This window comes from Delphinus delphis, chromosome 1 (assembly GCF_949987515.2).
Source record: "Delphinus delphis chromosome 1, mDelDel1.2, whole genome shotgun sequence".
Lineage (NCBI taxonomy): Eukaryota > Metazoa > Chordata > Mammalia > Artiodactyla > Delphinidae > Delphinus > Delphinus delphis.
Genome location: NC_082683.1, coordinates 41,523,425 through 41,546,190, shown reverse-complemented (window position 1 = coordinate 41,546,190; position 22,766 = coordinate 41,523,425). Strand labels below are relative to the sequence as shown.

Here is a 22,766-nt window from a genome sequence, read left to right as displayed (position 1 = left end):
TAGAAGCATTCTTAGTTAACATCCAATTTGCAACTGTGCAGGCATTTTTCCCTATATTATGTCTAACTGATATTACTACAGTCTCTACCTGAATACTGCTAGGGACAGAGAAATGAAAGCTTCAAAAGATAGTGTATTTTTGAGCTGCTCTAAAAGCCGGGAAAGGTTTTTGCTATAGTGCTTCTTCCCATAGAGAGTTTCTGCAACTTTCTCCCTTTTGGTTCTAGTTTTGGCCTTGGAATTACCTGGAATAAGCCTAACTTCTCTTCTTCATTATAGTCCTTTATCAGTTTAACCACAGCTATCTCGTCTGTCTTAATTTTCTTACCTTTCCAACCAAGATATATTTATTTCTTCCATTGTTCCTCGTATGGTAGGGTGTCTAGACCTAGTCCATTCTAAAGGGGCGCAGAATTGAGCATAATGCTTCAGAGGAAATTTGTCTGATGCTATGCTCAATTCTAGTCTGTAATTTTATTATTGGCTCCTATTGAACTGAAGGAGTCAACTAAAATCCCCTAGCAGTATTTCAGGTATGGGATGGTCCAGAATGGGCTGGGTCTGAGTTGTTATTAAACCAGATCTCTGCCATTGACAAGATTTTTTGAAGTTTGGATTCTATTAACTCTCCCAAATTTTATCACTCATAAACAATAACTGAACTTCTTATCATCTCTACTCCTGTTATCATTCTTGATACTTCTCTCAGTTCCCAGACCTGTCCAACTCCAGAGAAACTTTTTTCTTCTCTTTATTCACCACACTTAGATGTGGTCATAAATAGAAACTGTATCACCTTATATATTTGGATTTCAAACATCTGGCTCTGACCAGCACTTCCTTTTCTACTCACTTGCTCAGTGTCACCAGTGCTAAAATTTTTTTTGTCTTATCATGCCCTTCAACCTATTGACCCATACCACTTCACTCCATCCACCCTTTCCTGTGTCCAACCTTCATTTCCTTCCTTGTCCTAATTAAATTTTAAGGTCCATCATGATCACTTCCTTGTAATACTTTAAACTCCCTCATCTCTGTCTTCCTCCATTGCATTCAATTTGTTAAACCCAACTATTCACCTTCCTTTTGCCTGTGCCTGGCAGTTGAACATTGCTGGAGATGATCACTCCACCTGATTTTTAAAAAAAATAAACATAAGCTAAGTTTTATATATAAACACTGAATTCAACTCTGTAATTCTGGCAGCTAAAGGAGAAAAAGGAAATGTGATAGGCATATCCTCATTCATTCATCTATCCATACAATGTATATTTATTGAGTTTCTATTATGCACCAGGTACTATGCCTTAGAGTTTACAGATTACCATTTAAAATTCTCATTGTCTGATAAAAGGAAGCCTAATAGTTCATCTCAAAATTTCCTGGCACTGAATTCAAGGAAGAATTTTATTGCATGATTTTTTATTTGACAATCATTAGGAAATATAATAAACAGTTATTTTTCTACTGTTGTTTTGTGTAAAATAGATCACTTTAAATAGATGTTTCTTATATCACTCCCCTGTAAAAACAGAGAGCTCCATGTTAAATCATTTTTCAGTAAAGGTAGTTCTTTAGGTGATATGGCCCTTAGATATTCCTTTTTTTCGTGATCTAACTCATAACAGGTATAGAGCTTAGAGAAAAAGCCTACGTAGTAAACTTGTTCATTCAGCTCTTTCTGTCAGACATCAGCTGTCTCAAATGAGCCTTTGTCAAGAGCTGGGTTGCAATTGATTCTTTCTTGAAAGCTTTGATAAGTGACTGAAGTGCTAATACTCTGTGCTGTTGGTCATTTATGTTTTAAAGACTTTTCTCCTATGTATAAGATTTCTACTAATGCTCTCCCACATTTCTTTTATCCATTAGAATAATAGTTCTTTTCAAATACATAAGGAAATTGTGTATAAATGTCAGGGTTTCAAGAGAAGCCAACCAACTCTGAAAAATTTTTGTATAATAATGCTGAACAATTTGTATATAATAATAAAATCACAATGTCTCCAAATTTTGCAGGAGGAAAACAATCAGAAAACATAGCCTGAAAATATATGTGTATATCTTCAGTCTCTACCTTAGAGTAGGGAATAATCTTATGATGATTCTGTAGAAGTTATACAGCAATATAATACATTTGTTCAGTGATAAGAGTCTGAGATTTGCTGTTAAAACTTATTTTAGGAAACAGTTTGCCGTATCCATAATTTGGGGGAAGGGGAGATAAAAGAAAAGCCAATTTTGACTCTGAAGCATATAAAAGGAAGGAAGAAGAGGTATTGATTAATCCACAGACCAATTCCAAAAGTAGGTATCATTACCTTCACTTTATATGTGAGAAAACTAAGGCTCAGAAAGATTAAGTTATCCAAAGAAACAACTAGTGGGCTTCCCTGGTGGCGCAGTGGTTGAGAGTCCGCCTGCCGATGCAGGGGACACGGGTTGTGCCCCGGTCCGGGAAGATCCCACATGCCACGGAGCGGCTGGGCCCGTGAGCCATGGCCACTGAGCCTGCGCGTCTGGAGCCTGTGCTCCGCAACGGGGGAGGCCACAACAGTGAGAGGCCCGCGTACTGCAAAAAAAAGAAAAAAAAAAGAAACAACTAGTAAGTGACAAAATCAGGTTTATTTGACTCCAAAGTCTTTGTTCTTCCCACAATATTATGCTGCTTGCAGTAATTCCTACTTTCTCTAATATGTTAATATTTGGATACTTTACACCTCTTCTAAGTCACATTTTCAGTCAGTGGGTGGTGACAAGATGAAATTATGTAAAAACTGCAGTATGCTAAAAGTCAGGAGGGGAGCTTAGAGTATGAACTTGTGGACAATACCTGCTATTTTGAAATGGGACCAAGTGACCTATCAAGGTAGAAGCATAGTGAAAGAGGCCTGGGAGACCATGATAATTCATACCAACTAACTGTCCTAGTTAAACTGATTTCAGCAAAGTAGTTGGAAGAGGAAAAGGAAGGTTGTATGGTCAACATTGTCATGGTGGAGATAAAGGTTACTAAAGCAAGAACTGGCCCTTTCATGTAACAAATACATACTGTTTGGCAGTAGGTGCTAGGAATGCAGAGATGAATAAGAGATAATTCTCCTAATAGCAGTCCAGGAGCACTTTCTGGGAACAGAAAGTTCTCCCTGATTTCTAAACTCCCATTCCGTTCTCTGATTTTTTCCAGCACTTAATCTGAACCAATAAATCTAGCCCCCAGTTATATATCAGGTTATGTTTCCTGTTTGAGGCTATAACCCTAAATATTCTTAGTGTCTTAAGGACACAAACCATGTCTTACCTTGTTGTATATTTCATAGACCCTCATAAATAACGATCAATTGGTAAAAGGCAGAACACAGAAGAAATATTATCTGGCATTTAACATAAATTTGCCCTCTTGTATAGCCCCTGGAAAATGAATCTTCTCTTTACATTGCTAGAGAAAGAATTTCTGCATTTGATAAGACATTGGGTTCAATGTTCTCTGTTATCTCTCCCAACTTAAAATAAAATGGGGTACTTACATGTTTATGTTCTTACTCTTGGTGAGAAGGCAGCCAATTATCTATTTATTTATGATTATTGTCCCTCCAAAAAAATTAGTATAAATCAGTCCCTATAGAGTAGTTACAGCCCTGTCATTAAACTGTCAGTGCCTCAAAGCCTTTCCACTAGAGTGATTTATAGATGACAACAAGGAGATATTTGTGTTTTCTTTTTAACTCTGACTACTAGTCTATTAAGACAATTTAGCAGTTTACTGTTACTGGGTAGTCTTAAACCACAGACAGGTGAGAGATGCTTTTCAGATTAAATCTTCCCAAAATGTCATCCTGTGTTTTCTTAAATTTGCCTTTAGTTTGGCTGTGTTCTCTAACATGGATACAATATTTGCATTTGCACGGAGAGGCATTATACTATCCTTTTAGAAAACAATTTGGCAATATGAACCACTAATCATTAAATGATTCTATACCTTTTTACCCTATAATTCCACTTCACAGACAGGTTTTTTCCCTAAGGAAATACTTTAAGAATTTATGTAAGTATTTTTTATAATGATAAAAAAAAACTAGAAAGAAAAATGTAGCTGTAGGTGAATAGCTATGAATATAACAGCTTATACATCTATACAATGGAATATTATTCAACCATTTAACATGCTGGTTCATTACTATCGTATAGAAGGCTAAAAAACTGTATCCAACTAAACACTGATTACCACAAAAAGGAAAAGATATATTTGAGCAAAAAGACTGATAAGAAATAGACAAATGTGATTAACATTGTGTTAAAAGTTTGGGATTTCATGCAGTTTTTCTTTATTTTTATAAGAGAGTTACTATCTTACTTTCAAATTATTTATTGATTGGGCAATACATTCACTTTAATCAAAACTCAAAAGTTGTAGAAAGGTATGTAATGAAAAGTCTCCTACTTATCCTTGTTTCTAAGTTACCTTTTCTAGAGGTAATGTTTTAAGTTTCTTATTTGTCCATCCAGAGATTATTTTATATGTAAGCAAACAAATATATAATTATTTTTCCCCAGTTTTACACAAATGGTAAGCACTATTTAACACCCTGCTTTTCCCACTAACATTATATCTTAAAAGATAGTTCATATCAGTTCATAAAGAACCCTTTCTATTTTATGGCTACATAGTATTCCTTTGAATTCTATAAGGTACTATAATTTATTTAACTAGATCCTAGTGGTTGACATTTGGGTTATGCCCAATATTCTGCTATTACAAGCTTACAGTAAATAACTATGCACATATGTTTCCATCTGAAACTACATCTGTAGATTAAATTCCCAGTTGTAGGAGTGCTAGATTAAGAGTTTGTGCATATTTAATTTTAATAGACACTGGCAAATTGCCCACAAAGGAGTTGGTACCAATTTCACTCCTACTAACAGTGTACAGTAGTGCCTGTTTCCCTGTAACCTTGCCAATGCAAGGTGTTACCAAAATTTTTTTGTCTTTACTCATCTGACAGATGAAAAATGGTTTCTTAGTGTACCTTTAATTAGGACTTACTCATTATGAGCTATTTTGAGTATTTTTTCACATGTTCATGAGCCATTACTATTTCCATTTCTTGAAGCTGTCTTTATATATTATTTGTGGATCTTTTCCTAATTGTTTGTTAAGAGTTCTTTATATATTAAGGAAATTAGCCCTTTTTCTGTAGTTCGAAATTCAGAATTTTTTCCCCTGTTCATCATTTATCTTTTGGCCGAGTTATGGTGTTTGTTACCGTGTGAAAATAGTCGAAATTATCAATTGTGTCTTTTATGCTTTACTCTGCTTCAGCTATACTAACCTTCTTGTCACCTTTCAAATATGCTAGATACTCTCCAACTTTAAGGTCTTTGTTTTTGCTGTTCTCTCTGCCTGGAATTCTCTTCCTAGAGACATGTGTTCCGCTTCCTCCTTCACCTCTTTTGAATCCTTGATCAAATATCAACTTCTCAGTGAGACCTGACTTCTCTGTTTAATATTGCAAACCACCCCCCACCCGGCCTTGTTTTTCCTCCATCACCCGGAGCTCACAGACTGTAATTTTGTGTCACATCGAATTGCAGCTCACCTATACAAATGAAGCAAGTGAGAATTATCATCTTCAATGTGGTCATCACCTCAGGAGACTAGACACTTGGTCCAGTGAATATGCCATTGCCCAAAACATTTAGGGAACAACTTCTTTAAAATCTACCTTCAGAGAGAGCTTAAAGCCTTTCAAGGAAAGCAGTCCTGCGTCCTAAAAGCGGTATTTCTCAAAGTGTGTTCCATTAACCACTTATATCAGAATCACCTTGGATGGGGTTGGGAGCTTATTAAAAAGGGAGTTTCCTGGGCCTTACCCCACATCTGTTGAATCAGAATCTCTGGGGGATGGGGCTGAGGAACTTGCCTTTTGAATAAACTTCGTAGGTGATTCCTAGGCCATTAAAGCTTGCAAATCACTGCCATTATAGTCAGTGTCTTCCAGCTTGTTTACCTAACTCATTTTGAACCAAAGACTTAGGACTATTTCAAAAAATCAAAGCCACCCTTAAAGGACAAAGGCACATATGCCAGTGGTGCTGAAGATCATCTCAGGGAATGAGCTGAACAATGGATAGGCATGCAGACTTGTGGAAATGATGTTGTGGAAGGAGACAAAAGCCTTTGGCTGGTTTTGGTATGCTTGACAATGCTAGCACCTTGATAAGTCTTACTTCACACGTTAAAGGACCTTGGCTTTAACTTCCCTATTAAAAGGAAAAGAAGAAGAAAGGAGAATTGTGTGTTGGCTAGATAGGTATGATCTCTAAGGTCCTTTCTCTATTTTGTGTTCTGGTTATTCTACTGTTGTACATAAATGTTTTTTAACCAACTCTAAACACATGAATGAATATGTATAAGTAATGAGGCTTATTACTATAGCAAAAACTGCAAGCTTGGTTTGCTTTAAAGAGAAGAGCCTCCTTAAATCAAAGTGACTTCAAAAGAAGTAGTATAAAAAACAAACAACAACAACCAAAAAACACTTGGCAACCCATATTGGAAAAGTCCTATAGTACTGTTGAATGTGAATTTCTTCTGCTCAATGACCTTTCATTTTGGACAAATGGTTCACACATTATCAGAAAGACATTTAATGTGTTTAATGATTCAAGGGCAAGCAGCCAGGAATTGTGATACTGATTCTTGGTTTTAAATTAGTTAACATTACTAAACATAAATTGCAGCATTTATAATTGTACTTACTTATTTCTCAAATATCAATACCTACCCTTTCATTCTCTGAATGAAAATAAAATCAATGACTGTATTTGTCTAGTCAACAATTCTTTCATGCTGTGTCTTACTATGCAAAAACTCTTTCAGTGTTGGCCCATAGGTATAAGTTACCATTTTAATCCTGAAAATAATTATGATAAAAATGTGAAATATCGTGATGCATTTAATAATGATTAAATAGCTACCAATTTTAAGGGCCTACCATATTCTAAGCACAATTCTGAGTACTTTCTGTGACTTACAAGAATATAGGTATTTTAAAGATGTGTTATTTCCAGTTTATATATGAGGTTCCTTTAAACTTATGGAAGTCACATTGAAATGCATAATCAGGAAGCCTCACACAGAGGCTTAGCAGTTTTGTAGCCTCCATTTTTTATCAAACGTGCCTCTTTACATTACCTGGTATACAGTAGGTAGGCAGTAAGTGTTTGTGGAATTTCATCACCCTCCCCCTAAATTGCTGTGTTTCTTTTTTTTTTTTAAAAGAAGATGTTGGGGGTAGGAGTTTATTATTTAATTTATTTATTTTTGCTGTGTTGCGTCTTCGTTTCTGTGTGAGAGCTTTCTCTAGTTGTGGCAAGCGGGGGGGCCACTCTTCATCGCGGTGCGCGGGCCTCTCACCATCGTGGCCTCTCTTGTTGCGGAGCACAGGCTCCAGACAGGCAGGCTCAGTAGTTGTGGCTCACGGGCCTAGTTGCTCCATGGCATGGGGGATCCTCCCAGGCCAGGGCTCGAACCCGTGTCCCCTGCATCGGCAGGCGGACTCTCAACCACTGCGCCACCAGGGAAGCCCCTTGCTGTGTTTCTTTTAGTATGTATTTTATGTTGAAGTACAGTTTAGTAAAAGTCACTGACTTACGTAATTATGAGTTTGATTGAAAGAACTAAACTATATCCTGTTTTGAATTAAAATGAGATTACTTTTTCGTATATCTGATTTATTAGTAATCCTCGTTTCCATTAGCAAGATAGAAATGATCTCTGCTTCAGAGACTGAAAATTTTACTAATGATTAATATACGCTAGCCATCAGGTGTTCTGTTTATTTTTCTCCCCAAACTTTAGATTAAAACCACTTTATCTTATCTTTCCAATTTTAGCCTTCTAATAGCAAGAATTGGTGAATATAAGCTACTAATTATGTTTTTTCTTTTCTTTCCTTTTGGGCACGCCGGACGGCATGCAGAGTCTTAGCTCCCCTACCAGGGATTGAACCCACACCCCCTTCAGTGGCAACACAGCGTCCTAACCATTGTACCTCCAGGGAATTCCCTATATCTTGTTTCTTTACCAAGGCTAGAGTGTGAGGCTTCCCGCTCCTTCTCCCCACCACCTCCACCACGACCTACCCACCCACCCCTCCAGGGACCAGTGAGTTGCAGGAATGCAATTGCTGTGGAAATCATTTCTCCCTTCATGACACCTGACTCTGATGAACACCATATGCAGTTCGATTGACAAGTTTGGTGCTGCCACTAGATGCACTGGCACACTTTTATATCTTCACAAGGAAGAAATACCACAAATATGAGAACCACATTTGTTCTCTTAAAACAACTTGTTTTTCCCATGTTTGATTTTGCTCTAATGTTTTGAACTGGATTTTTGCTGCTGGTAGTGTGCTGCGAATGGTAACTTTGTGTTGTGAATGATCTTGAGAGGAAGAAGCAGAACCTCCCAGCCATGAGAAAGATTTGATATTTGTGTTGTGAAGTTCTTGTAAATTATAATGGAAGGAACTGACAAGTAGGAATTTTTTAATTTGGGGCTGTCCATTGGCCCTACAGGCTGTCGATGATTGCAATTTGAAAATCTCAAAGTAAACATGATCATAGGAGATTAATCAAATTAATTAAACTTTTAACAAAGTCTCTCTTCGATTAGAACAGATTGTTAGTTAAGGCCACTAGAAAACATCAGCCGGCTGTGTGATCCCTTTATATTTCTCAACTGCTTCTTAAATATTAGAATGATTTGCTAATACCTGGTAGAAAACTGATCACTGTGCTTTTTATAGTAATTGAATGGCTTAATGGTTAATGTGATGTTGAAAGCTGTACCTCCCTTGAATATGTTTCGTGTAGTTTTGAAATTTATGTTATATATTAATTTAAACCAAATAAGATACCCACATTTTCATAATTATTTTCTCTTCTAGCTCATTTTCACAGAAAGGGGATTTGGGATGTACACAGTTGCCAGACAAAATTGTCTTGAAATCAAATTCTTAAAAGCACTAAGCCAACCTGCCTGCTTGCCTCCCTTCTTTTCTTCCTTCCTTCCTGACTTCTTTCCTTCCTTCCTTTTTTGGGGGTCTTCTCTTTGGCTAGTATTTAATATCACTTGTGAGGCTAGTGCTGTGATGGCCGTCTACTGTGTGGTATCCACTTAATCCATTGATGTGAAAGCAACAAGGACTTATTTTCTCCCTTTTGTAGGAAATGGCATTCCAACTGTTTTTTGACATCTTTAATTTTAGAGGTTGCCAATGATCAGATCAGGGTCAAGACTGACTTCAAATATTTTAGTAAGAAGCAGAAGGAAAAATGAGATCCTAACTTTCTAGTCTCCCGATCTACACATCTCCATTGATGAATTAAAGCTATATGGGTGTGAAATTTGGTATGGAGACGTAGGCTGCTTGAGCACCTTTTATCCCATAATAGTTGTGGAATGTGAAGATCTGAATTTTCATGGGGACACTGATATTTCATGGCCAACAATTGGTTTTTTAAAGGCCTTGTCATTTCAGATTGCCATGGGGTCCGGTTATTGCTGCTCTAAATGTGTATATGAACCTGCCTCCCAATGAACTTATTGCAGTGGTGCTAACTTGTCTTGACACTCTTGCCAACAGTTCTAGTGGCCCTGTGTGTAGTCACCGCACAGGTTTTGTGGAGGATTCAGCCTAAACTTCTGGGATGAATTTCTATGGACAAGAAATATACTGGCTTTAAAAATTAAGAGGTTTGATTCTGTTTTGAATATGGATATCAAATGAATCTGAGCACATGACATTTTAATGCCGTTTGTCTTTTCAAATAGATTTACCTTCTAATGCATGTGATGACAAGACTTTGCTCATCAGCTAGAACATACATTTCAGAGGAGTTGTTACCTAAAATATTATCATAAGGCATAAGAAAACACACGATTTAAGTTGCCTTTCATGAACATAATTAAGAATTAATAAGCCAGTACCAGTGGCTAGTCCCCAGAATTTCCACTGTTTTGCCTTTTGTGACCTGTGTTATTAAAAGTCCATTATTTTTACAGACTTTATTAAATTGGATCTTATTAAAGCATTCTATATTTGCATTTGGTCTTTCATAATTCATTATTATTATGACATTTACTTTTTACCATCAGATCTGAAAACATATCATAAGCTACCCTTTTCTCTTGAAAGAAATGCTAATTTCAAACAGTCCTCTAATAGAAGAGAAAAGCTTTATCAGTTTTTTCATTTATTCCAGATCGTGTTAAGAATACTAATGCTAGACTTCAGTATGCTAATATCTCTGAGCTTTTTTTGGTCAAAAGCTTAGAATTATTATTTTTATCCCATACCAAGTATGAAACTAGAAGACCTCCTACTACTGGAGAAAACACAATTCTAAAGTACAATTCTTGATTCTAAGGACTTGTGAAAATGTTGCTAGATCCTGTTTAGACTAGGTTGATGCCGGTTAATTTAACTTTTACCACCCGATATTTGTCCTCTTTAAGAAATTTTTCCTCTTAAAATTCATTTTGTTTGTTTTTCTCATAGTTTAGGGTAATATAGGGTGTGTGGCCTGCTTTTCTGTAGGATAATCATTTCTATACCATTTATGATGTAGTTGAAAACTTAATACAGTAATAGTTTACATATTGATATCAGACTGTCTAATTTTAATATAGCTAATAAAACACAATGAATTTTTCTTAGCGTAGTGATAAATTTATTAAACTCTGAAATGAAACTAACTTTGGATTTTGTATCATTTTAGATTTCTGACAATGTGCAATAGACACTTTGGCAGCGTTGTTGCACAAACCATTCGGACTCAAAAAACAGATCAGTTTCCACTTTTTCTGATTATTATGGGAAAGCGATCATCTAATGAAGTGTTAAATGTGATACAAGGTAAAGTACATATCACAAGGGAAGTAGAGTGTCTCCTTATGTATGTGATAACCTTGTAATATTTACCATCAAGGCTGAAAGTAATTCTCTGTATTAGTGAATATCTTTGCATTTTAAAATATAGAACACCCGGAAAAAGAATATCTTCAAAAAGTATAGGTGCGGGCTTCCCTGGTGGCGCAGTGGTTGGGAGTCCGCCCGCCGATGCAGGGGGCGCGCGTTCGTGCCCCGGTCTGGGAGGATCCCGCGTGCCGCGGAGCGGCTGGGCCCGTGGGCCGTGGCCGCTGGGCCTGCGCGTCCGGAGCCTGTGCTCCGCAATGGGAGAGGCCGCGACAGTGAGAGGCCCGCGTACCGCAAAAAAAAAAAAAAAAAAAAAAGTATAGGTGCTATGAAATATGCTTCATGAAAATCCAACAGAAACATCTTAATAAAACCGCACAGCCCTTGGGACATAGGATAATCATGTTAAATATTCAGAATTGCTAAATTTTCTAAACTAGAAATTAAGCCATAATCAGTCATCAAATATGATATTTCATTCATACACACACACACACACACACACACACACACACACACACACACACACATATTTCTTGCTGTAATGTTGATTGGTTGAAGGAAATCCTTATCTTTAGTTATCTGGAAAAACCAGTGACTGGATATTGTGATTTGAACAGTTCACAGTGGCAGTCGTTTCTCCTCATTTGTGTGAATCCACGTCTAGAATGCAACCCTGAGGTGTGAAGCTATAGGATGCCTGTCAATTTAATCACAGTGCACACATTCTTTACCAAAAAAATGAGTGATATTTTTTATGTTACTAATGTATCCTAAGGATTAGTATAAAAAATTCCTTTATACATGGCAAAGCTTACATTGAAAACAGTATCTTTTCTATGCCACAGGGAAAAGGATGTTTCAGATGCTCGAAGCTAAAGCTTGTGTCTGAGATACTTAATTTCTGCCCCTATTTAAGTCACAAGTTCTGTAGCAGATAATGTAATGGAGGAAGGGGTATAAATTCAAGTGCCTTTAAAACTCAAATAAAACAAAACCTCTGCTATTTTATGTTTTCTCTATAGCTAGAGCATTCACTTTCACAAACAATGTTAAAGAAGACCTGCTGCGGGAACAAAATGCATAAAGTAAATAGATAATGAAGATAATATTTCATTCCTGTTTTCATATTAATTAATCATATTAATTAATTTCATATTAATTAAGATAATATTTCATTCCTGTTTGCTGTAATATTTCCAGCAATATTACAGTCAGTAGTGGTTCTCAAAGCATGGTCCATGGGCCCTAGAGGTCCCCTAGATCCTTTTAGGGAATCTACAAGGTCTATTTTTGATAGACTCTTTTTTTTGCTTTTTTTTTACTGTACTGACATTTGTACTAAGTGGCACAAAATCAGTGCTGTGTAAAACTGCTGGCATCTTAGCACAAATCAAGGCCATGACACAGAACTGTACTGGTAGTCATATTTTTCACCTCCATGTATGTGCATTTTTTTAAATTATTATTTTATTAATTTTTAACCATCTTTATAGTTTGTGTGACACAATGGGCAGACATTTCTCCAGGATGAACAAAGTGAGTCTGTTACTTCAAGAAAAAGAACTGACAACATTTGTTGCCAATGATAAAATTTGAGTTTTTAAGCAAAAAGTTATATCCTCCATTTAAGATTGACAGCTTAAATACTTTTCTGGTGATGTCAATGGTGATGATAATAAATGTGATTTTTTTGATATCATAAAATTAGATGTGTCAACATTCAGAAGAAATGCATGACTCCGTGAACCAATATTTTCCAAATGACCAATGCATAATGTTATAAACTCATGCATGAGTAAAAGATCCATTCAAAGGGCAAAATAGACCAGTGGATTTTAATATAACAAAGTACAATAAGTTCATTGATAACGGTTTCAAATTCCTCACATACCTAACCTTGAAAAAAATTCCACTTGTCAGTTTGGGTGTATTAAGGAAAAATATCTACAATTATCTATTAAAATACCCCTCCTTTTTCCAACTATGTATCTGTGTGAGGCCATAATTGCTTCATAAATTTCAACCAAGACAACACATTATAGCTGGTTTAATGTAGATATAGATATGAGAATCCAGTTGCATTTTATTAAACCAGACATTAAAGAAATTTGCAGGGCTTCCCTGGTGGCGCAGTGGTTGAGAGTCCGCCTGCCGATGCAGCGGACACAGGTTCGTGCCCCGGTCCGGGAAGATCCCACATGCCGCGGAGCGGCTGGGCCCGTGAGCCATGGCCGCTGAGCCTGCACGTCCGGAGCCTGTGCTCTGCAACGGGAGAGGCCACAGCAGTGAGAGGCCCGCGTGCCGCAAAAAAAAAAGAAAGAAAGAAAGAAAGAAATTTGCAAAAATGTTAAAAAAAATTACATTCTTCTCACTGAACTTTTTCGTTTGGAACATATAGTTATTTTTCATAAATGTGATATTTATATTAACAAATTATGGGTGTTTTTTTTTTTGATGTTGGGGTAGGAGTTTAGTAATTTATTTATTTATTTTTGCTGTATTGGGTCTTCGTTTCTGTGCGAGGGCTTTCTCTAGTTGTGGCAAGCGCGGGCCACTCTTCATCGCGGTGCGCAGTCCTCTCACTATCGCCGCCTCTCTTGTTGCAGAGCACAGGCTCCAGATGCACAGGCTCAGTAGTTGTGGCTCACAGGCCTAGCCACTCCGTGGCATATGGGATCCTCCCAGACCAGGGCTCAAACCCGTGTCCCCTGCATTAGCAGGCAGATTCTCAACCACTGCACCACCAGGGAAGCCCCAAATTATGGGTTTATTATTGTTACTTTTAAATGAATTGATAAATATGTTTTAGAAATTTCAGTTTTAATTTCTAACACAGTAAATGTTGGTAACCATAACCCACATAAAAATTCTTCAGGGATCTCAATAGTTTTTAAGAGTATAAAGAGGTTCTGTTGCAATAGGCTATAAAAAATAAATTTTCCCTGAACTGCATTAACTGGAACCTTTCTCCACCTTGGATCATTAAGGGCTTAGGTATAAAATACCTTCAAGTACAGTTTGGCAATGAGCCTGTATAGTTAGGGCTGAAGCATAGTTGATAAGCAGTGGCTTTAAGCCTGAAAATTAATGACCAGTGTGTAGTACCTGTAAAATTATACTATTTCCCCATTGATGATTCTAGTACCCTCCACAAAGTATTCATGCCCCATACTCGTTGTTAGTCACTACAGTTTACAAATAAGAAATGGAAACCCAAAGATTTGCCTGGTAACAAAATCTACGTTGAAGGTTCTCTTATTAAACTTTTTGCCATTTGTTATATCTGTTAATAATAACTGTCAGTGATTGTGTGTGTGCTATGTACCAGGCACTTTACATTATCTCTGATCCTTCTAAGAACCCTACAGAGGAAGTGTTATCTTCATTTTGCAGATAAGGAAATTGATCGTTAGAGAGCTAAAGTCACTCCCTCTTCTCTTATTCATTTGTTTACTAAGTGAATATTTATTAAGCCCTTGTCATGTGCTAGGCAATTTCTAGGTACCAGATCATGTAGTTATAAGTAGCAGAACTAGGGTTAGAACTCTGACTACAAAACCAGTTCTGCTTTCTTGGTAACATGATATCACACCAAGATAATACTTGTTCTCTAGCTCATTTATTGAGAGAGTAGTGCTGATGTGACCAAATTAGATTATTTCTTTGGCTAAGGACCGCAGCTGCTCCCTAACTGCATGTTGCCAGTGGTCATAAAGGAAACTGGGAAAGGACCATTGAAAGATTATGTTAGTCAAACCCTACTCTGGAAGAATACAAGCAAGGATGCTTACTATTTGTTGTCTCGTTGGTGGCCATTCCATTAATGGGACAAGAAGACACCTTCTCAGGCCCTGGAGAAGACAGGCTCTTTTGCCTGTAGGTTTGAAAGAAGAGAAAAATTGCTATATCTTTATGTATCTTCATGAGTTTCCTTCTCTCTTGTAGATGCATCCAAAGCAAATAACAGAACTTAATGCCTGCAAGAAATGGCATATATTTGCTGTATGTTTGTTACAAACTTGGACAGGGATAAAATAGCATTCAAGAAAATCAAACATTACAATACCTTCTCCATAAAGATTACAGCATAGTCATTTGAAAGCAGCTGAAAGGGAAAAATATCAGTTGGGAAAAAAAAATTTTTTTTTTTTCAGAAATTGAATTACTGCTTGTTTCACCAAAGAATTTTTAGTGATAGGAGATAATTCTAAGTAAACAGTATGCTAAGATGGCAAAGGAGACAGGCTTCTGAGTCAGACTCATGTGGTTTCAAATCCTGGCCCTATAACTTAACCAACTTGACGTTGGTTAGTCAGGTTACTTGAGCTCTCTAAGCCTCATTTTCCTTCTCGTTACAATCAAAATCATAATAACACCTTCATAGAATTGTTGTACAGATTAAATGAGATTTTATATCTATAAACCTAATCACTTAATGTAATTTGTTTGGCATATAAACAAATGGTAGTTGTTGCTAGCATTATTAAGTAGATATGTTTTCCTAACTTGAAAGATACTTTGATCCTCATGACTTGGATATTCTTCTTGTAGTGCTGAAAGTCCTTCTTATTAAGTAAGAGACTGTTCCCTCAAATCTAAGTATTCTGAAATTTTAATTGCCAATATACTGCTTTGTTCTCTTTCTGAAAATATGAAACTTTTCAGTGAAAACATGAAAGTTTTTATTAGCATGCCAGTCTGTAGTTTTTTTAGACTGTAGTTATTCCTTACTGATTAATTCTAGAATGACTTTCCATTTTATAATGATTTTAATGTGAAGTTTGGCTATCTGCATGTGTTGCTAGGTAACACAACAGTGGATGAGTTAATGATGAGACTCATGGCTGCAATGGAGATCTTCACGGCCCAGCAACAGGAAGATATAAAGGATGAGGTAAGGTGAAAGGTTAAGTAGACCTTTAATAGGATTTTGTTGAGATGATTTGTCAAATGGTGATGCTTGCCTATGTCATGATGGATAAATAAGGCATTGATGAAGATGTGTTTCCACATGAACGAAGGGTTTTTATGCCACTGAATTTACCTTTCAGTCCATTCTTTTCATGACCCAAGACCCAACAATTTGTTTAACTTTATGGACATTTATACTTTGCTAGATTTGATGGCAGGAGGTCAATTTACAGGAAACGAATTCTGAAGCATGTTTACAGAAGAAACTACAGTTCAGGAAATCCAATCTATTATATGGGTTTTTCACTCACTTTTAAGGTCCTCTTACTCTTTTTAAGTATTGAGATTGATTAGCAATAAACACATTTTACACTTGAACATATTTTTGAAGCACTGTGAGAATTAGTAAAAAGATCACCAGAATTCTGAATTTAGCAGTCTCCCGAACGTATTTAGATGGTATAGATGAGATGAGCATGGAACCTCAAATAGAATAATAATAACAGCAATATTCATAATGACAATAGTAGTCAACACTTACTGAATATCTGTAATGTACTAGGCACTACGCAAAGCACTTTACATTTATCATCTCATGTGATCCTCAAAACAATCCCTTGAGGCTGCGTATGAGTCAGAGTTCTGGCTAGAAACAGATGACACTTTCAAACTGGGTTGTTTGAAAAGAGTTTAATAAGGGAACTATTTATGAAGATATGGGCAGAGTTTATGGGAGTCAACAATGGATAGTACACTCTAGGGCTAAAGGAAGCCATTACTACCCTTAGGCCTAAAGGCCTAGGAGAAGGTGGTATATGAAGAGGATCACTTCTATTAGAGAGATATAGCCAACCCTTGGTGAACTGGTAAGGAAGAAACTAAGGAATAGCTTCCCTTTCCTTTTATACTCTGATCTCCTGCTAGTACCTCCTATTGACCTAACCCAACTAGAAACTGAAAGGCAGGCAAGTGAACCTCCCTGGGCAAAAAGCTAGGTAGAGCATGGATACTGAGGGGCAAATGGAACATAATCCAACACAGATTGGTATTGTCATCTCTACTTTTCAGATGAGAAAACTGAGGATCAAAAAGTTTAAGTTAATTTACCCAAGGGTCACACAGCTAGTAGGATCTATAATAATCTCAAGTAATTATTAGTGCTTTATCAGTCAAGAAATTTCTGGATTTGGAAAACAGTCTCAAGATAAAATATGAAACAAATCTTATCATTTATTAATTTGAGATGCTAAGTTTGTATATCCATCAAATTATTCTTTTTAATTTTCTCTTTGTTTTTAATTTTTAAAGAAAGATTTACATAGAACAAATAAAGGAGAGTTTGATTTCTGAGCAATGATGAAAAGTTTCCGCGTATAATGAGTGTTTTCAATACAATACTCTTTAGCTATTACAAATGGGAAAACATAAACAATTTCCATTTAACCTTGTACTGTTGTATTTAACTTTATTTACTTGTCTCTGTCTTCTACTAGACTGTGAGTTAAAGAGCAAGGGTTGTATCGTATTCATGTTTGTAACTCTGTCTTCTAACAGTGTACCTAGGACAACGTAGGCACTCAAAAAATGTTTGTAAGTGATTGAATAAATGAATAGTTGAAAGAATTTACATGAAATAATATGACTTGAAAAAATAATACTTGATTACAATGATATAAAACCTGATGTATCCACATTAACAAATATGAAAATTCTGAGCACTATACCTAGAGTTTTAATACTCAGTAGATTCCTTTTATTGCTGTAACAATGTTGTTTGTAATTTTTCTTAGTAGTGTTTCATTTACTCTGAGGGAAAGGTAATCGGGTATATGGTAGAATGGTGTTTATCTGTTACTTTATAAATTGACACTGACATTTTGAAATAATGAAGTACTGTACTTAGTTAGGAATTTGTAATAATAGGTGTGTTGCCATTCAAGATTACATTTATCCTGGAATAGAGGCATTGATTGACAATAATTCACTAAACACATTCTTCAGCCATTTAAATCTTGAGTCTCATTAGTACTCGATTTACAGATTATGCTGTATAATAATATGAATGCACAATATTTGCATGCATATTCCCAGTTCATTCTTTCATTTTAATTTGTGTTCCTCATAATTTATTGGTAAGGAAATTGACTTTAATTCGTTTAATACTGAGCACAAAACTTAATATCAGGGTTACAGGAAAAATCTAAGACTCCGTATAATCGAAATTTTTTATTGAAATTTAACTGCAAGAGATAAAAGATTTCTCTTTGTTTTTGTTTTTAGAGTGTCTTATGAAAGTTATCTTTCAGGTCATAAGTAGAGTTCCTAAGAAAAGCTTTTCTAAGTTTAAAAACTTCTTTTAGACTATGCACAGATCATGATTTGGTATCTGCTGAGTAAGTGATAAGAAACACTGTCCCTTGTAATTGTGAATTTGGCTTTACTTTATAAAAAATTTCAAATAAGACTTAAGCATACAGTTAAAATTAAATTGTGAACATGTTTGAAGGATGGCTTCCTAGGCCTGAATTTATTTAAACTTATCTTTGGTTCAGTTACATCCGTCATTTCAATGATACCATTGTATTAGTGCAACCAGAGATGCCTATATTACATAAAGCTTTTATTAAATAAAACCAAGCCCAAAGCATATTCATACTCTGAGTCATTCTTCAATGGCTCAGAATGGGCTAACCTTTTTATTGCTAATTGTTCTGTCTCTAACCAGGAAGTATAAATTATGTATGAGCCTCTGTTTTGACAGAACTATCTCCATATAGATTTATTCATAGACATTTTTATTAATGGTATTAGTTTGGTTTTATAAGTGTTTACTGAGCATCTATGAAGAATATAGCACTGGGCTACGTCCTGGGGACAGAGAGGTGCTTTGCTCTAGTGAGGGGCTATTTGCAAAGAAGGGATGAGGAGAAAAGCAAATAGCACTATATGACAGTGGCCACATTTTAGCATCTGTTTTTGATTACAGCTTGGTTCCAAACAATAGATGCTTTCTAACATGTAAATGGAGTCAGTTTTTTCATATGCACTAGTTTTTTTAGCCGTGAATAATCTCAAAACCTCTGATTATCAAGAGTTTATTATACTTAGCTCTTGATCTATTTGTGGTTTCATTCATTTGTTCGTTCATCCATTCAACACTAATTTACTTAGAATCCTCTATCGTAGGTGCAAGAATTACCCCTTTCCAGCCTAACCACTCTGATTAATTTGTATCTAAACAATATCTCTGTAATTGTCAAAACCCAGATGTTGGAGATCAGGGCAGATTTCAAGGTCAGGAACAGCATTCTCATTTCTTTGGTAATGGTAAGAATATACTAGTGGAACATGGGCAACATATGCCAGAGGGGCCTTTTTAGGCTTACCCTTTAAGGATTCTGATTTGAGACTTAAAAACAGTACTGCCACAGCACAGAGAGGGTAGGTTTATTGGCTCAAGGCAGCTTTTTGTGTTGCCAAAGGAAATTGTTGGCTTTGTGTTTGCCCCATGGAATGTGTAACTTTTTTGTCCTAAGTTTTGTCTTTATCTTACTGTTTGAAGCACTGAACTCCTTTTCCTTTCATCTGTTTAAAATCTCACCATTGTCATACCCATTCTCTTTCCAGAACTAACAATGATAAACAGGATACAGATTCTGGCTTCTGTTGATGTTTTCTTTAAAACAGGAGTAAGTCATCACAAGATAGAGAATAAAAACAGTATCTTTGTGCAAAAACTAAAGCAAAACATATACAACAGACCAACCTTTAAAAGTATCTTTCACTATTAGGCTTCTTTAAAAATATATCTGGACTACTTCCTGAAGCTAGCAAGAATAGTATCAATAGTTTTGTTAGGAGAGTTTTCCCTGATATAGCTATGTATAAATCTATATGTGAGATTAAAAACAAAAACAAAAGTCAGTATTTTTAAACATCAGAATTTCACTGAAAGTGTAAAAGTCAGAGAAGATCTAATACCCAGAAGTAACTTTAAGGAAGAAGAGCTAATTGAGTTAACTGTTAATGATTCGAGCACTAAATGGATAGCTGAGAATACCATAGATGGCTTTCTGTAGTTGGTTGCTTTCTGCTCCCAAAAGGGTGGTTGTTTTTTTTTTTGTTTTTTTTTTTTGCGATATCATTGACATATAACATTGTATTAGTTCCAGGTGTACAATGTTAATGATCTGATATTTGTATATATTATAAAATGATCACCACAATAAGTCTGGTTAACATCCATCACCACACATAGTTATAATTTTTTCTTGTGAAGAGAATTTTTAAGATCTACTCTTAGCAACTTTCAAATATACAAAACAGTATTATTAACTGCAGTCACCATGCTGTCCATTACACCCCCATGACTTAATTATTTTATAACAGGAAGTCTGTACCTTTCAACTAACTTCATCCATTTTACCCACCTCTCAATCAGCCACTCCAGCCCGCTCACGCTGATCTCTGCCAACCATCAATCTTTTCTCTTTATCTATGAGCTTGATTTTCTTTTTTTTTTTAGATTCCACATATAAGTAAGATTATGTGGTATTTTTCTCTGACTTATTTCACTTAGCATAATGTTCTCAACGGTCCATCATGTTGTCAGAAATGGCAAGACTTTCTTCTTTTCTATGAATGAATAAGATTCCATTACACACACACACACACACACACACACACACACACACACCACATTTTCTTTATCCGTTTATTCACTGATGGACATTTAGGTTGCTTATATGTCTGAGATGTTATAAATCATACTGCAGTGAACATGGAGGTGCATATATCTTTTCAAGTTAGTGTTTTTGTTTCCTTCAGGTAAGTACCCAGAAGTGGAATCTCTGGATCATATGGTAGTTCCATTTTTAATTTTTCTGAGGAAGCTCTATACTGTTTTCCATAGTGGCTGCACCAATTTACATTTCTACCAACAGTGCAGAAAGGTTCCCTTTTCTCCACATCCTCGTCAACACTTGTTATTTTTTGTCTTCTTGATAATAGCCATTCTAACAGGTGTGAGGTGATATTTCATGGTTTTAATTTGCATTTTCCTGATAATTAGTAATGTTGAGTACCTTTCCTGATAATTAGTAATGTTGAGTACCTTTCCTGATAATTAGTAATGTTGAGTACAACATGGTGTACCTGTTGGCCACCTGTATATGTTCTTTGGGAAAATGTCTATTCAGAATCCCTGCCCATTTTTTAATCAGATTGTTTGTTTCTTTTGCTATTGAGTTGTATGAGTTATTTATATATTGAATATTAATCCCTTATCAGATACATGATTTGCAAATATTTTCTCCCATTCGGTAGCTTGCCTTTTCATTTTGTTGATGGTTCCCTTTACTGTGCAACAGCCTTTTAATTTTATGTACTCTTCTGTGTGTATATTTTTGCTTTTGCTGTCTTTGCTTTTGGTGTCAGATCCAAAAAAATCATTGCCAAGACTGATGATAAGGAGCTTACTACCTATGTTTTCTACTAGGAGTTTTATGCTTTCAGATCTTAATTCAAGTCTTGAAACCAATTTTAGTTAATTTTTGTGTATGGTGTAAGAGAGTGGCCAAGTTTCTTTCTTTTGCATGTAGCTGTATAGTTTTCCCAACACCATTTTTGGAAGAGACTGTTCTTTCCCCCTTGTATATTCTTGGCTCCTTTGTCATAAAATAATTGACAATTTATACATGGGTTTATTTCTGGCCTTTCTGTTCTGTTCCATTGATCTATGTGTCTGTTTTTATGCCAATACCATACTGTTTTGACTACTATAGCCTTGTAATATAGTTTGAAATCAAGGAAGCCTGATGCCTCCATCTTTGTTGTTGGCTTTTTTTTCTTCTTCTTCTTCTTAAGATTGCTTGGGTATTCAGAATCTTTTGTGGTTTTATACAAATTTTAGGATTCTTTGTTCTATTTTTGTGAAAAATGTCCTCAGAATTTTGATAGAGATTGCATTGGATCTGTAGATTACTTTGGGTAGTATGAACATTTTTATTCCTAGGTATTTTATTCTTTTTGATGCAGTCGTACATTGGATTGTTTTCTTAATTTCTCTTTCTGATAGTTTGTTGTTAGCATGTAGAAACATAACAGATTTTTGTATGTTGATTTTGTATCCTGCAACTTTACTGAATTTATTAGTTCTAAAACGGTTTTTTGGTGGCACCTTTAGGGTTTTCTATATATAATATCATGACATCTGCAAATAGTGACAGTTTTACTTCTTCTTTTCTAATTTTGATGGCTTTTATTTTTTTTTCTTGCCTGATTGCTCTAGCTAGGACTTCTGATACTACATTGAATAAAAATGAAACGAAAAGAACATCCTTGTCTTGTTCCTTATCTTAGAAGAAAAGCTTTTAGCTTTTCACAGTTGAGTATGATGTTAGCTATGGGCTTGTCATAAATGGCCTTTAATTTGTTGAGGTACATTCCCTCAATACCCACTTTGTTGAGAGTTTTTATCACAAATGGATGTTGAGTTTTGTCAAATGCTTCTTCTGCATCTATTGAGATGATCATATGTTTTTTATCCTTTGTTTTGTTAATGTGGTATATATCACATTGAGTTATTTGCGTGTATTAATCCACTCTTGCATCCCTGGAATAAATCCCACTTGATCATGATGTAATACCCTTTTAATGTGTCATTGAATTCAGTTTGGAAATATTTTGTTGAGGATTTTTGCATCTGTGTTCATCAGGAATATTGGCCTGTAATTTTCCAATCCTGTGGTGCCCTTGTCCAGTTTTGGTATCAGAGTGATGCTGGCCTTATAAAATGCATTTGGCAGTGTTTCCTACTCTTCTATATTTTGGAGGAGTTTGAGAAGGATTGGAATTAATAATTCTTTA

At 35.7% G+C, this 22,766-nt stretch overlaps 1 protein-coding gene across 1 annotated transcript in view; it reads left to right on the top strand.

The window, feature by feature from the left end:
• FAF1 (Fas associated factor 1) overlaps positions 1–22,766 on the top strand; it is a 497,005-nt gene that overhangs the window by 392,232 nt on the left and 82,007 nt on the right. Inside the window, exons 14-15 of the mRNA XM_060021798.1 lie at positions 10,789–10,925; positions 15,794–15,882. Of these exons, the coding sequence (XP_059877781.1) occupies positions 10,789–10,925; positions 15,794–15,882 (226 nt within the window). The remainder of the gene's footprint in view (positions 1–10,788; positions 10,926–15,793; positions 15,883–22,766) is intronic.